The sequence below is a fragment of the Lepidochelys olivacea genome, assembly GCF_965140295.1.
Source record: "Lepidochelys olivacea isolate rLepOli2 genome assembly, chromosome: 9".
NCBI classification, from domain to species: Eukaryota; Metazoa; Chordata; order Testudines; family Cheloniidae; genus Lepidochelys; species Lepidochelys olivacea.
Window position 1 is genome coordinate 59,389,555 of NC_140419.1, and position 17,147 is coordinate 59,406,701.

Below are 17,147 nucleotides of genomic sequence, written 5' to 3' on the forward strand. Positions count from 1 at the left end.
ACTTGCTGTGTTCCTTGGATCTGAGGCTTCACTTTCAGTTTCAAAGGAGCAGAGGGCGCCAGAGAGTGGTCCATGATATAACCTGTTACAGTGTTTCTTAAGAGGTCTGGAAGCCAGGCTTTCTGAACCAGTGATGCAAAGGGGGCGGGTGTGGGGGTGGTGTCTTCCTCCTCCTCAGTGGAGCATTAACTTGAAAACCTAATGATGGATACTTAATTGCCAATGCCATTAACCTCTTCTCTGCTGTTCAGCATGATTCTTGGGTATTGGATTCTCCACTGGACGTTTTGACGTGTGCTGATGTTCCAGGCGTTTGAAAAGCCATTTGTTAGGAAGCAGCCACCGAAACCCATGCGCCTTGCAGCAGCAGAAAAGGCAGATGTTCAACAAGCTGGGACTGGCTTTGATTTTAGCTCCAGCACATGCAAGCAGGAATCACAGGAATAGCAGGAGCTCAGTGGGCTCCAATCATGTACAGTAGCATTGTGCTCTATAGTGGATTTATACTGCTCACTTGCCTGCCATGGCACTTGCAGCTACTCCTTGAAGTCAGCTCTCTGAAGGGCTTTAGCATTTCCAGCTGCACAGTGGGAGGTGAAGTTTGTGATCTTTGTGTGAGACAGCGGGAGACACTACCTCCTTCCTGATGTTACACTGAGCCTGACTACAGAGTCCCGAGTTCTGCACAAAACACTCAAGGCTCTTCCAAGGCGACAGGTTTAATTCTAGAAACTGGTCCTGGAATTTGTGCTGCTCTGAGGGTCTGTCTACAGTGCATCAGAAGTGAGACTGCAGCACATCGTTGAAATAGCTTTGATCTAGCTAGCGCCAGTAAACAGGAGCAGTGAAGCCAGGGCAGCATGTGTGGTAGCACAGGCTGTAGAAGCCCTCTTGAGTGACTAACCTGTGCTGCTGCAGCTCACTGCTATTGTTTGAGCTAGCAAGAGCAAAGCTAGCATAACGTGCTGCCGCCATACCTCTGATTGTAGTGAAGGTACGCCTTGAGATTTTGGATATGCCTGGAAAGGTCTTCAATGCGTGGGGTGGTGCTGAAGGTGAGAGAGTGGGTTACGTTCTAGGTCCACATCTGCTGAGTTCCCATGATAGTGTTCAAATGTAGAAGGGCTCTGCTTCTGGAGACTAAGGATGTTCTGTGTGGTTGTTGGGCAGGTAGAGGGGTTACAGGTACTCCATGTGAAAGAGGGGAATAGAGCAAAGCCAACCCAGTGTATCTGGTAACTGAACCAGTGTTTGTGTGCAAGTGGGGCTAACTGGCCTAGCACTTGCTTGGCACTGAGCCAGGAGGGGTTCATACAACCTCTGAGTATTCTTGGTCTGAGAAAGCCATTTGGCTTTTAATTCTTTTTTCTGTGGGGCACGGCCCAAAGAAACCCATCTTGGAAAGCCAGAGGGTGGCATCTTCCACATAGACCATGCTCAAAGAAGGTCAGTCCCCTTGCCAGCAGCCTCGCTTTGGCTCCCTACAGTGGCCAAAATGGAAAGCCAGAACTGTGAATAAAGTGAAATGCAGTTCCCCGGTGTACTTCCACCAGGAATGCAGTGATGTTCCCACTGGAGTCTTCTGTCCTGAGCGACGCTCTCTGGTTCTTGCCCGTAGGTTATGACTGTCCAACCACTGAAGGTATCTTTGACTATGCAGCAGCTGTAGGAGGGGCCAGCATCACAGCAGCCCAGTATCTGATGGACGGCAAGTGCAAGGTAGCGATTAACTGGCCTGGAGGGTGGCATCATGCAAAGAAGTAAGAAAACAACTTGTTACCATGTGCTTTCCAACCTGGTATCTGAATTGAGCCTGATTGCTCCTAGCTTTCCACACAAACCATCAGGACGAGGACAAACAATAGCATCCAAAGAGACCAGTACAAATGAATCGGGAGTTTTTGGGGGGCGGGGAAGAGGATGAGTGGGTTGAAAGACAAGAGGCAGCTGGGGAAGAAGTGTTGTACAGTGCAGAGGACTGGGAGCCAGGAGTCCTGCATCTAAGTCCTGGTTCTACCATGGGCTTGGTTGTGCAACGTAGACCAATCCCTTAACTTCTCTGTGCCTTGGTGTCTCAGGTTCTGATAGTACCTCATGTACTTCATTGGGGTGTTGCGAGGCTTAATGCTAGTAAAGTAGCACACTGCTGAGATAGAAATGCACACTGCTGGTGTGTTGCCAGGCACTGAAGAGAATGGAAACCTGGAGACAAATGAAATATTTGAGAAGAGGTGAGGTGAAATAGAATTGGCTCTTCATATTTCTTCCTATGCTCTGAAAGTATCTGTTAGATCTGTATTGTAATAGCTGAGATAGGGCTGTACAGTACTGTCAATAACAATATTTCAGAGCAGCAAGAGAGGAGATGGGCACTTTGCCCCTAAGTTGCTCTCATTCCCAGGAGGTCACTGGACTAAAAATAATGAGGAGTCCTTGTGGCACCTTAGAGACTAACACATTTATTTGGGCATAAGCTTTCGTGGGCTGGAACCCACGCTGTGGCCTCCACCCTTATTGCTCTCTGAGTTTCAGGGGAAAGTAGTACTTTATCTTCTGAAGCACAAGGACTGTGTTTAATAGCATGTGCAGGTGAGGAAGTGACCCCTCTTTCTAATAGAATCATAAGATTTTCCATACCAGACTGAACCAACAGCCTGTCAGTTTTGGTATACTGCCTGTGATAGTAATCTATAGCTGATGCATTGGGGAAAAAAAATCCTCAGGAAGTACCTCATCAATTGTGGAATGCTGTATTTAGGGGCAGGGCAAGATTCCTTCCTGATGTTTGCGGCTCAGTGTTTTCCTTGAAGCATGAGATTTGGTTCCTCTATTCTATGTATGTCTACCAGATGGAATCATTCATAAAGTTCTCTCATCCCCTTGAAATACAGCTGCAGCTTTTGCTTCCTGCAGCAGTGCATTTCCTGAGCTGACCAGGAGCTCTGGGAAGAAGTGAGGTCAATGTGCACACTTTGGGGACCCATCTAAAAATACTGGTAGTTTAAAGTGAACCCCCAGGTCAGCATTAGAACTGTCCAAATCTGGATTTGGATTTTGTTTCCATTGAGTGAGCGGAGTTCAGATTAGTCAAGCAGAACAATCTTATTCTGCTCAGGATGAATGGCGTTTTAGCTTCTTGTGCTGTTCTATTTTGACTACATTGCCTGGGTTCTTCCTCATTAGTGATGCCTGGAACTAAGAAACAATCTCAACAGCTTTGCCTCCGATGTGCTGAGCCATTCATGCTGTTTTGGGAACAAATGTTGCATGCTAAAAGGTGCACATTTCACTTACTGATTTTAAAATGTCCTTTCCAGCTTTAGCCAAGGTACCACTAGAGAGAGCTCTAGGTTAAGTCAGAGGGTTTTCCTAACCCTTCAGTGGATTCCCCCCACTTCTGCCAGTATGTGGAATCTGTTAGTTGTGTATTGTGTCTCTAGCTGAAGGTTGTGTCAACATTTCCATTATAAATGTCTGTTCTCAGCAGTTAATTGCTCAGCCATAATGTCTGGCACTAGCCAGAATGTAGTATACTTTGAACAGAACAGTAAGTAGTTGGGATTTTGAAATCAGTCTCCAAATGTCTCACTGAAAATGTCTTAGGGAGTTCTAGTGCGCACTTAAGGATCACAGGACAGCTGCATTGACAATGATGTAATGATGTCTTTTAGCATTAGCCTTGCTCAGAGAAAAGCCTTCATTCCAGTAAGCTGGGAGGGGCCCTTGGGGAGCCTCCGTCAGTCACTGATCTGTGAAACAATGCATCCCGAGGTGTGTCCAATAAAGCTGAAGAAAAATCACCTGTGGTAGGTGTAGCAGACACCCCCGTTGCACCTGTTAATAGTCTGTGTATTCAAATTTCCAAATGAGGAATTTCCCGGATAGCCCTGTCACTCCTGCCCACAACATGCATTTTAAAAACTGGCCTAACTGTGTGTTCTTTGTGATCAGTTTCAGAGGCACCTAAAGTTCCTGTTGATCTGCAGAACCATTACGGGGGTCTGCTAAACACAGACAAAATCTCTTCCTGTTGCTCTGCTGTCAAGTGAACTGCCTCAGCAATAACATCCCCTCCTCTTCCCCCCACCCCAAACCTGGACACACTCAGCACCTGCTGTTAGCAGTTCCATTCTTGGCCCTCTGTTTCCATAGGCTCGTTGGTAGAGCTTTGTAAAAAAATCTTCACCGATATATAATCATCCCCTTCCAATGAGATTTGTACAGTAGGGCTTTTTGTTGTGCTTGTGGCACCTTAGAGACTAACCAATTTATTGGTTGCTCAAATAAATTGGTTAGTCTCTAAGGTGCCACAAGTACTCCTTTTCTTTTTGCAAATACGGACTAACACGGCTGTTACTCTGAAACCTGGCTTTTTGTTGGTGGCTCTGTTCCGTTCTAAACTTCCAAGTGTAGGTTTCATAGTTGATCCTGGATTGACTGGTACCCCAACAGACAATAATTAATGGAGAAAATGCTGGATTTAATGAGGACTATTGCACAGTTAAAGGCCCTGCTGAAATGTTAGCACAGATTAACTCCCTTAACAATTGCTTTTGTGGCTTTTTACCATATTTGTGTATTTATATACTGGGATTTTTTCCAGACTCCTCAGGGCACTAGCCCCACTGTGCTTTAATTTCTTACTCATGCGTATTGTGCCCTGAGGCCTTCCTTTGCCTCTCAGTGTGTCTAAGTGCCAAAACGAAGATGTTAGCTTGAGTTCTCAAGCATTTAGTAATTCCCTCCCACTCACACAGCTTGCGCTGCACCCCTACTTGGTTCTAAACTTGGGAGAGCCCCTGACAACTTTCTAGGCAAGAGTGCCTATGGTTTGGGCCAAGTTTTCATGATTGCATATGCTATTCCTGGAGAAATTCTGTGCCAAAAAAATTAAAAATTCTGCACACAATATTTTAAAAATCTGCAAAATTCTGCATATTTTATTTGTGAAAATAACACAATATAATCACACCAGTTTCAAGTATTTTGATAAATTATTTAAAAATACCTGTCAGCAACTATGTCTGTAACAATACAGACATCAAAAAAGATTCAGGAAATGTTTTTTGACAAATAGATTCCTTACTAGGCATATTAATACAGAACTCTGAGTAATAAGTCATTTAAACTACAGTACAGAACTGTATTTCCCACACCCCTCAGAAGCAATGCAGAGGCTTAGGTAGTCAGGGGTAATGGAGGAGCTGAGGGACAGGGAAGTAATTTTTGGGTAGGAGCCTGGCTGTGAACTTGGAGGGTTGTTGGGTATGGGTGGGAGAAGTAAGGAACAGGCTTCTTTTTGGGTGGGGAGGGATTGTCAGGGAGCCTCCACCATGCAGACCCTGTCTGACCCCTAGCCTTTCTCATTCAGTCAGGCACATCTGTCCCTGCACCCCCATTCAGCCACCCCCTCCCCCCATGTGTCCCTATACCCCCTCCCCCATGTGTCCTTGCACCCCACTCAGCCACCCCAATCCTCTCATGTGGCCATGCACCCCTCCCCCAATCTCCATGCGTCCCTGCACCCACTTCCATTGAGCCCCGGCCCCACTCTGTCTCTTTCTGAACCCCAGTCTGTGACACCTCCCCACCAGCATCCCCGTTTGCCCCATATCACGTGCCTGCTGAGCTGGCCACACAGACAGGTTGCTGTGAGGAAGGCAGCATCTTTCTCTTACCTATCTGCATCCTCTGTTCTGGTGCCACAGTGGCCCCTGCTGGGCGAAAGGAGTAACTGCAGCACCTTTCCAGCAGAATGTATTTTCTTTGGGGAAAAAAACAAAAATTCTGTGGGGCACATGAATTCTGCGCATGCGCAGTAGTCCAGAATTCCCCCAGGAGTAATATGCAACTAATATACCACCTTTTCTGCAGATGTGATTGTGCACACAAAAAGCCAGTTAGGAGCGCAGTTGTGGGAACCAGTTTAGGTATGAAGTTATGACAATTTGACCCCTTATGTCTTTGCCACTCTGAAGAGGGTTACTTATCTTTTTGTGGTCTCCATTTTATATGGATTACTGAAATTAACGGGGCACCTCTGCAATCCTTAATTTTCAGCACCAGGCATTTCTTTTCCTTTCAAGTCCCTCTAGTGTTCTCCCAAGCAGCAACATGCAGTAGTTTTCTGAGTACACAGGGAACCCTTTTTCATTATGTACTTTCTTCAGTAAGTTCATGTAAGCATTTGAGCCAAACTCATTGGTCCTGTAGGTGTTAAAGTGACATCGGTCTGAAAATCTCATTGGCCTTGAAAATGTTGTACCCGCTTGCGACGGATGTGGGGGGGCTCCTTAATAATTATTGATTCTGGACCTGGTTGGGCAGCAGAAAAGGAGACCCTTTCCAACAGTTACCTAACAGCTTACATTTGGACATCTATGAGGAGACAGTGTCAGAGCAAGCAGTTTAATAACTCCCACCTGCTCTTGTAGCCAGCGTGCAAAAAACAGCTTGAGCAGGGCGTGGAGAGAGGGAACCATACTGAGTCCCACAGACACACTAGAGGATCTGGGCTTTGTAAGGGCTTGTCTTCATGAGGAAGTTATTCTGGAAGAAGGTAAGGTGTGAATTTAAACTCCTTTGGCTATTCTGGAATCACTTCCTTTGCGAACACCCTTATTCCAGAGTCAGGGTAAAGGAAGGAGTGAGATCAGAATAAGGACAAGACTTCAAAAAAGGAGACTTAGACTCAGAATGGATAGATAGGGTCCTGTGGGAAATAAAACTAAAGGGGAAAAGGAGTCCAGGAGAGCTGGCAGTTTCTCAAGGAGACAGTAGTAAAAGCTCAACTGCAAACTATCCCACTGTGAAGGAAAGATAGGAAAAATTGTAAGAGGCCAATAGGGTCCCACCAGGAGCTCTTTAATGAAGTGAAAAACAAAAAGGAATTTTACAAAAAGTGGAAATATGGACAAATTGCTAAGGAGGAGTACAGACAAGATCAGAAAGGCTAAGGCACAAAATGAGTTACACCTAGCAAGGGACATAAAAGGCAATAAGAAGAGGTTCTTTAAATACATTAGAATCAAGAGAAAGACAAAGGAAAGTTTAGATTCTCTACTTAGTGGAGAAGGAGAGATAATAACTTATGCTATCACAAAGACTGAGGTGTTTAATGCCTATTCTGCTTCAGTCTTCACTAACATGGTTAATGGTGACCAGTTACTCAACACAGTTAATATCAACAGCAAGGAGGAAGGAACACAAGCCAAAATAGGGAAAGAACAGGTTAAAGACTATTTAGATAAATTAGATGTATTTAAGTCAGTAGAGCTTGATGAAATTAATCACAGGGTACTTCAGGATCTAGCTGAAGCAATCTTGGAACCATTCACAATTATATTGGGAGGGGCAAACATAGTACCTATCTTTAAAAAGACTGGTCGGTTGAATGCTGATACTTGGAAAGATACTGGAACAAATTATTAATCAATTTTTAAGTACCTAGAGGGTATTAGGCTTATAAGTAAGAATACGATTTGGTCACAGAGGTCATGGATTCCGTGACTTTAATAGACCTTCGTGACTACTTTGGCTTCAGCCCCTCCGTGCCCATACTCTGATTTTGTCCTTTTTTGACATAACTATTCCATGAATTTTGCTTAATTGTACCTTGACAAAATTGTATTCGTAGTTGCAAGGAATAGCCAGCATGTCAACCCATCATGTTGTCAAGAACAAATCATGCCAAACCAACCTAATTTCTTTCTTTCTTTGACAGGATTACTGGCATAATGAATGTGGGGGAACCCAGTAGATGTGATATATCTTCACTTTAGTAAAGCTTTGATAGTCTCACATAAGTCTCATAAGCAAACTAGTAAAATGTGGTCAAGATGAAATTACTATCAGTTGGGTGCACAGCTAGTTGAAAGAGTGTACTCAGATAGTTATCAATGGTTCATTGTCAGACTGGGAGGGGGGTATCTAGTATCGTCCCACAAGGGTCTGACCTGGATCTTGTACTCTTCAGTATTTTCACTAATGACTTGGTTAATGGAGTGGAGAGTATGCTTATAACATTTGGGGATGACACCAAGCTGTGATGGATTGCAAGCATTTGGGAGGACAGGATTAAAATTCAAAATGATCTTGGTAAATTGGAGAATTGGTCTGAAATCAACAGGATGAAATTTAGTAAAGATAAGTACAAAGTACTACACTTAGGAAAGAAAAATCAAATGCACAACTACAAAATGAGAAATAACTGGCTAGGTGGTCATACTGTTGAAAAGGATATGGGGGTTATAGTGAATCACAAATTGAAGGTAAGTTGTCAATGTTATGCAAGCTTTGAAAAAGGCTAATATTCTGGGGTGTATTAACAGGAGTGTCGTATGTAAGACGGGGGACCCGGTAATTGTCCTGCTCTACTCAGGACTGGTAAGGCCTCAGCTGGAGTACTGTTTCCAATTCTGGGCAGCACACTTTAACACAGATGTGGACAAATTAGAGACAGTCTGGAGGAGAGCAACTAAAATGGTAAAAGGTTTAGAAAACCTGACACATGAGGAATGGTTAAAAAATGTGGCCATGTTTAGTCTTGAGAAAAGAAGACTATGGGGAACCTGATAACAGTCTTCAAATCTGTTAAGGACAGTTATAAAGAGGATGGTGGTCAATTGTTCTTTGTGTCCCCCATGGGAGCTAGGACATTAAGTAATGGGTTTAATCTGCAGCAAGGGAGATTTTGGTTAGATATTAGGAAAAGCTTTCTAACTATAAGGTTAATTAATCTCTGGGATAGACTTCCAAGGGAGGTTGTGGAATGGCAAACCATTGGATGTTTTTAACACCAGGTTAGACAAACACCTGTCAATGATAGTCTAGGTTGACTTGGTCCTGCCTCAGTACAGGGAGTAGGACTCAATGACCTCTCTAGCTCCTCTGCAGCCCTACAGTGCTATGATTCTGTAAGTGGCCCTGCACAGGGAGCTATTGCAGAATAGTTACTCAGGTCAGTTTCCCCTTGTAGTCAGGCCCTAAGTGGTTCTGTTCTGTTCCTGTTACTTAAGAGGAAAGCCTCTTTAAGTGGGGCCATATCTATGCTACAGGCTTCTGCCAGCCTAGCTGTTGGTCAGGGGTGTAAAGAGATGTGATCTCTGACTGACAGAACTGTGCCTGCAAAAGACCCTCGCACAGACGAAATTACACTGGCAAAGGTGCACTTTTACTGGCATCGCTTGTTTCACTAAGGTGCTGGAATAAACTTACTGGTAAGAGCACAGTTTTGCCAGGATAACGTGTGTCCCTCCTAGGAGCGCTTTACTGGTATGGCTGTACAGGCAAAGTCATCCTAGTGTGGATGTGGCCTTAGCTTGTGGGAAAGGGAGGTGGTGGAATTACCTAGGGGGGTGGTGAAATCTCCTTCCTTAGAGGTTTTTAAGGCCAGGCTTGACAAAACCCTGGCTGGGATGATTTAGTTGGGGATTGGTCCTGCTTTGAGCAGGGAATTGGACTAGATGACCTCCTGAGATCCCTTCCAACCCTGATATTTTATGATTCTATGAAAGCGTAAGATTAGATGAGACAATTCATAGAGGCTGCTTGCTCTAAAATTTTTCTCTAATCTTTGTTCTAATTGTTAAATAAAAATACTTTGTGTCAAGATGGTAGTTGGTCACTATTGCTGGTTACAGGTGCCCAAACCCAGTTGGACCTGCAGGGTGATAACCCCAACTATACCTACAGCTTATGTACCTGAGTCCCAGTCTAAGAGTGGGAGAATTGCAGGATTCCACCCGGAAGCAGATGAGGGCAAGAGGCTGAACACCTGAGGCGGTAGTGCTCAGGCAGCCCAGAATGGGGACAAGAGGTGCAGACAGTCCTGTAACTGTAACGGCGCTGTAGTTACAAGTAACACCAAGACCATTGTCAGTGGCTATAAGAGTCTTGGGAAAGCTAAGCCTCCCCAAATAGGGCAAGAAATGTTGAATGAGGTGCACCTCCCTTTGGAAGCATGCCACCCTTTGGAGCGCTGCCGCCGGAAGTTCCTGAGAAGTTGGGGGAAGGCTCCGGCACCTGAACCGTGGTCCTGCCACTGCCTCTTCCCCTGAGACCCCCATTGCTTGCTCTTCTCTGCCCTCTCCCTCCTGTTGCTCACCCTTAAGGCAGGAGGGGGGCAGAAAGGAGTGAGTGGGAGGGGGGTTTGGGAGAGGGGGTGGGGAGGAGCAGGCAGCTGGTAGAGAGGAGCAAGTGGTGGCAGGGGGAGGGGGCAGAGTGGAGGTGAGAAGAGGCAGAGTGGGGATGGGGCCTCAAGGGAAGAGGCAAAGCGGGTCAGGGCCACTGTCTGGGCAGTGGTGGTTCCTCCCACTTCTAAGGAGCTTTTGGTGTTCACATGCTGCATCCTCAAACACAAGAGTCATGTGCTGCATATAGACAACTGTAAGTGGAAGAGGTTAGTAAAAACTCTGTGTTTTGGGTTGCTGGGGTTTTGTTTTTTTTTCAGTTTGCCTTATATGGTCAGTTTCTCTCTTCATTAAATTAAATGACGTTTATAAAAGAAAAGGGAGCTGAAAAACCCTCAAGCCTTTTTTAAAAAGGACGTTAAAAAGAAAATCCTCAGGCTATGCTGTTTAATGGGTGTTTAGTTATAAACGAGGATTTTTTTTGTCAACTCCAAAAAAGATCAAATTGTATCCCTTTAAAACATTAATTAGGTCCACAACTTAATATTGGGGCTGCTAGACTACTAATTTGCTTACTATGTTTCGTGTTATAATCCAGAGTGAGACTAAGGCCCAATCCTTATAGCAGATAAATTGTTCTGTGCGGCTTTTTCAGGCTCATATTGTGAAATCTAGTCAATTTAAAAATGGAGTTATAGTAGTAGATGTTCCCCTGCCAATTTTAATGGGTTTACAGTGACATTTTTCAAATATATCAAGATGTTTCTCTTCTGTGCTGTGCGAAAGACCCATGTGAACAACAGAGGAACCTGAGTACATGGGAAACAGGGCAATGAGCTACCCATAAGGCATTGTCAAATGCACAAAAGTAAACAAGCTGGGGAGGGGGAAGGTCATTTTTTCCGAACTTTCAGTTGTTGTCCTCTGAGGTGCTAGTTATAACCACAATAGGCCAAACACGTTCAGACTGTGGCTTTTTAAAAAGTTGACTGGGACCCTTTAGCATCAGAAGAGTGCACATTGGTGGCATGCATCTGATGAAGTGGGTTTTAGCCCAGGAAAGCTTATGCCCAGATAAATGTTAGTCTCTAAAATGCCACAAGTACTCCTTGGGACTAACACAGCTACCACTCTGAAACATGTCATTGGTGGAATGATCTCCAAAGAGAATGTAGGGAATGAGGTATGAAATTCAATAGTTTAATGATTCCAGGTTTTTTTTACCATCCCCCCATTTTTAATAGAGGAAATAATGGTGGTATAAAACCATAGAAGCCCTTTTCTGTAAAAGTCATTGAGTCAGATCTCACAAGAGAGTTATGCATTTGACAAGCAACTTGAACTGTGGTGCGGGGTGGGGAGGAGGGAGGGGGAGGCAGAAATACTGGGATTTAACTTTCTAGTAATAAAATAGATATTGGAAAAAAGGGAATCTGGCTGGCTAGATTCTGAACTTCCAGTTCTGGGGGAGGTGTCCATTTTGACAATGAAGGCTCAGGCTTGTTAGTTAATTTACCCTCCTTCAACTCTTTGCACTTACGAAAAAGGGGAAAAATTGGTCTGGAAGATCAGCTGTTCTCTGAAAAGAAATTATGTTAAAACAGGGCTTTAACACCAAAGATCTGTTCCTTGCAATTATACAGACTCAGCTGCTGATATTAAGGAGGAAAACAAGCTTTTTTACTTCTGGTAGCTCCACAGAGCCTGCAAAGCTATGGGACAGTAGAATCCAAATCACTCTTTCTTGTGCATCAGTAGAATTAAATTCTAATGGGATATGCTGTGCCATTCCCCAGGGTACAGTCTGGACTGCTGGATAACTGTGTCCCCATAACTCTTCAATTGGGGGGGGTGGTCTTTTACACAGCTTCACTATAAAAACAACCATTCCTGGTCCATTGACACACAACCTCTAACGTGCAAAATCACTCTCAGCTGAATTATATGAGTGCTTCTAGCTAGCCACTCATGAATTACATTACAGAGCAACACCAGCAAATTCCTAGTTCCAGACCTGTCCCCAGAAATATGCATCTTGTACTGCCCAGCACCCTCCTGGACAATACAAGCTCATAGAAAGTCCATCATTTCATTAATAGAAAATAAGATGCATAAACCCTGATATCTCAAATGGAGGTTTCTAAACACTTCAATCCAAGCACACACTGGTTTAGATAAAACAATAAAACAAGTTTAACTACAGAAAGATAGATTTTTAGTGATAACAAGGAATGAGGCATAAAAGTCAGAATTGGTTACAAAGAAATAAAAGGTAAAATGCAGACTAATAACTAACTTAACTAGATAAGGAAATTTAAAGCCAAAGGTTTCTTCACATGCTTACAGCAGACTGGCTAGGACCCCACCCCCATTCAATGGTGCTGCTTTTGTTTTTCAAATGTTGGTGATGCCATGAGCAGAGATGAAGGGAGAGAGGTGATTTGTGGCCTCTTCCTCATTTTTATTTTTTTCCCTCCTCTTTGAGAATTGTCTTCAGCTGGGGTTCAGGCAACACCCAGTCTGTTCACACGGGAAGCCCCAGCTGTTCCATTGCCAAGATGTAAATTTCTCACTCACCCCCTTCTTCCTGCCAAAGAATGTCTGCTTACCCTGGTGGTGGTCTATTTGATTGTGCTGGCACCTGGCTGAGGAGTTAGTTTGCCTTTTGTCTCTGAGGAACTGGTCTGGGCTTCTTCTCCAGATTTAGAATATGCCTTAGTAACATCATACAGTTAAATATTATAACTTTACATACAATGTTGCTGCACCCATTTTACCAGGACAGTGAAGATCAGCAAATTATGAGTTTTCAAATGATATCTCACAAGGCATACTTTGTACAAAATTTATCATAGTTTTGTAAAAGTGGTGAACACAGGGGTACAGTCTGTCACATACACCTATACAAAACTATTGCAGATGACTGGGCTGCACAGTTATGACTGTGGACTTAATGTGTCCAGCAGAAATTAATTGCAAGTGATTGTTGAAGGAAGGACTCTCAGCTTGACTCTCAGATCCCAGCACTAGTTTGCAGGGTTGGCTGCTAGTTTGAGTAACCTATGCAAATCATGAGCTATGAGCTATGCAAATGAGCTATGCAAATCATCAAGAAACAATACTAGTGACTCACTCATCTTGCCCATACTATTTTTAGAGTTAGTTTCCAGAGTAGATTTGCCCTCTGAAAATGTTTCTCTAACCATTTTCATGATCCCTTTTCAATACTACAGACTTCCATTTGTTGGAAACAAAGGGTAGCGGTTAAAGGGTACAGCTATTAAGTGTCTTGCATTCTCATCCCGAATCTGCCTCTGACTTCCTGTGTGACCTTGTAGTTACTTAATCCCCCTGTGCCTCTGTTTTCCCATCTGTAAAGAGAACATAATACGGCCTCCCCAGAGTGTCTGTTATGATACTTAATTCATCTGTGTTTGTAAGGTACTTTGAGATCCACTACAGAAAGGCAAAGAATGGCTGTCTGTTACTTAGACAGAGTGTGGTGCTTTAAACATTCCACTCAGATTTAAAATTCTAAATAAAATTAATTACAGTGCTAGTGAAAGCTGGCAGATTGTTGGCTCGAAAGTCTGAAGCCCTCTTTATCAACAGAATGCATAAGGAATTAGGCAGCAGAAATGCAGCCTTCCCACATGCACTGCTGTGTCCGTTTGCCTCAATCCCAACCCAAAGGGAGCCCATTTAGAGGAGACATTCTCCTGGTCTGTTCAGCCCTCGGTGTATTGTCTGAGACTGCCAACAAGGTTGTTGGCTCTGATGATGGCTTTTTGTGATGGGTACAGGCAGCTAGGAAGCAGTGGGCTAAAGCCCCAAACTCATCCGATGTATTTTGAGATCGGAGTAACTGTTGGGAAGTCTCTTGCCATGGCTCTGGCACCTGGATGTTTGTTTCCATGAAGCACCTGCTGGCGGAGTGGTTAGAACTCCTGGAAATGTCACTGACTACCAGAGAGCTGCAATCTCCTTTCTGCTGAATGCCACCCACAGTGTCTAAGGCTTGATGCTCTTCTGGATTCTGGAGTGTTTTTGAAGGGGTGGGTCTGTTCTAATTTTATTAAAATTTTGCTTGTTTTGCTGCTGTCAGGTTTGTTAAAACCTCTCAGTGGTGCCACAAAAGTGAAATAAAATGACTACTTACCTCCTCCATTCCCTCTTCTGGTGAAGTCTGGCCCCGTGCTGCCGACTTCACAGACAAGTCACCTTGCCATGTAGAGGGGGAGCTACAGCAGCCCAGTGCAGTCAAACGGGAAATGGATCTGAAACAGAAAACTTGAAAGAAATCAGAAAGCATTAAGAACCCTGAAAGGCTCTTTCCTGGAGTGGTCAGAGGATCTGCTTTCCTGCCCGCACCTCTCCCATACCTGCTGCAGGCTTGTGCTAAAATGGAAAGGATTACAAGAGAATGGAAAGGATTACAAGAGAGTGGTTCCTCTTTCATTGTTCCTGGGTTTTTCGGAGCTTAGGGCTTGGCTACAATTGCGAGTTAGAGCGCATTAAAGCAGCCCCGGGCACCCTAACTCATGATGTGTCAACACTGGCAAGTCACGTAGAGCGCCCAGACTCCACAACTGGAGCACTCCTGGTAATCCACCTCCACAAGAAGCATAATGCTGGCTGCACCCCAGCTGGAGCGCTGCGGTGCCATTGTGGACACCCTGGTCTATTAATGCTCTCTGATAGGCCTCCAGAAGTGTTCCACAATGCCTGTTCCAGCCACTCTGGCCATCATTTTGAACTCTACTGCCCTGCCCTCAGGTGACCAACCGGCAGACCCGCCCTTTACATTATCTGGGAATTTTGAAAATCCCCTTCCTGTTTGCTCAACAAGGCGTGGAGTGCTCTCAATGAATCTTTCCAGGTGACTGTGCCTCCACGCGCCAGGCGATCCCCAGAATGGAGCAGTGGCGAGGTGCTGGACCTCATCAGTGTTTGTAGGGAGGAAGCTGTCCAGTCTGAGCTGTGCTCCAGCCATAGGAATTACGATACCTTCGGGCAGGTATCAAGGGACATGATGGAAAGGGGCCATGACCAGGATGCGCTGCAGTGCAGGGTTAAAGTGAAGGAGCTGCGGAATGCCTACCGCAAAGTGCACGAGGCAAACAGCAGCTCTGGTGCTGCCCCTGCAACCTGCCGTTTCTACAAAGAGCTGGACACAGTACTTGGGAGCGACCCCACCTCCACTCCAAAGACCACCATGGACACTTCAGAGCTCAGTTCAACAAGGCAGGAGGAGGAGGAAAGCGGGAGTGAGGGTGCTGAGGAGAAGGGGGACTGCTCGGTATCCCTAGATGCATGCAGCCAGGAGCTGTTTTCAAGCCAGGAAGAGGTAGCCAGTCGCAACAGACTGTGCTTGGGGAAGAACAAACACCAGAGGAGGTGCCTGGTAAGCGGCTTTTATTTTGGGAAGGAAGTTGTTTGGTGCGGGCTCTTGGGGTGAGGAGGGTTAGGGCTGCATGCATGCCTAGATGCGGAATAGGGCATCGATGTGCCCTCTCACATCGCGGTAATCGGCCTCAGTGATCTCTTCAAAGGTCTCACGCAGAAGCTGGGCAATGCGCTTGCGCAGGTTCCTTGGCAGAGCCACTGTACTCTTTGTCCCAGTAAGGCTAACGTGCACGTCACTGTGCCGTGATGGGGGGAGGGACCATTGCTGCACCCAGGCAAGCTGCATATGGGCCAGGGCAGAAGCTGCATTATAGTAGAAGACCCTCCCTTGCTTCCCAGGTCACCCTCAGCAGCGAGATCTCTTCCAGGACAAACTTATCCTGTGGAAAATGTGGGGAGAGTGTTCAATAGAGGGGCCCCCTGCAGCTGTTGGCTCTCCCCAAGGCACAGAACCCCAGAGGACAGTACGGCCTTGAAACAATTAGCCCCCCTTGCCCCTGTGCTTACTCACCATTTTGGGGCTCCTGTGGGTTATGTGTGCTCGCTTTTGGACGGGCAATTTCTGCTATTGTGTAGACTGTGCTTGTCTTCAAGTACAGCCGAATCATTGCTCTGTCTGGTGTGAACAATGCTGCCTCTGTTAAGTGTTGCATTTTGGCTTTACCGATGCAACCCTGAGATCCCAGCCGACCTTGTTATCAATGGCCGAAAGACTCCAAAGAATCTTGTCACCGCCAACCCACTTTCCCCAACATCCAGGTTCTTATCGCCACCAGCTGCCTCCAACACCTGTAGCTTCACCACCCAGCCCTGCAAACTATGACCCTTACCCACTGCACTCAACCCCAATCACCATGCATTTTAGCCATCCTGAAGTGCAGCACTCATTGTACGGCCCTCCAGACAGGAAGGCTGAGTATGATAACAGGACATATGCAAATCTGTGACTGCCCCGTTCCCCACCCCACCTCCTTCCCTCGTCCCACACAGCACAGATGTGTCATGCCCTTTCTGTTTCCCAAGCAGTTATGTTTCTTTTCAATAAATGAATTTTTTGGCTTTGAAAACCTTCTTTATTATTGCATTAAGTAAAAGATACCATAGCCCAGGAAAGCAACAGACACTGCAAGTCAGTGCATCATATGTAGCAAAAACAGATTCCTACTAATATTGAAACCACTGCACTTCCCTCCCGTGCAGGGCACCAAACATTACTGGTGGCTTTCAGCCTCAGATTGCTCCCTCAAGGCATCCCTAATCCTGGCAGCCCTGTGCTGGACCCCTCTAATAGCTCTGCTCTCTGGCTGTTCAAATCCAGCTTCCAGATGTTGAACCTCTGAGGTCCATGCCTGAGTGAATCTTTCACCCTTCCCTTCACAAATGTTGTGGAGTTTACAGCATGCAGGTATAACTGGGGGGATGTTGTCATTGGCCAGGTCCAGCTTCCCATACAGAGAGCACCAGCAGCCCTTTAAACGGCCAAAAGCACACTCCACAGTCATTCTGCACCGACTCAGCCTGTTGAATCATTTCTTGCTGCTGTCAAGGCTCCCTGTGTAGGGTTTCATGAGCCATGGCATTAAAGGGTAAGCGGGGACTCCAAGGATCACA

The 17,147-nt window shown here is 45.4% G+C and overlaps 1 protein-coding gene across 2 annotated transcripts in view; it reads left to right on the forward strand.

Moving 5' to 3' along the window:
• The window catches only part of HDAC8 (histone deacetylase 8), a 127,142-nt gene that overhangs the window by 13,216 nt on the left and 96,779 nt on the right, over positions 1-17,147 (forward strand). For both annotated transcript variants that reach the window (XM_084638615.1, XM_084638616.1), the window contains exon 4: positions 1,619-1,760. In XM_084638615.1, coding sequence (XP_084494741.1) covers positions 1,619-1,760 — 142 coding nt within the window. The remainder of the gene's footprint in view (positions 1-1,618; positions 1,761-17,147) is intronic.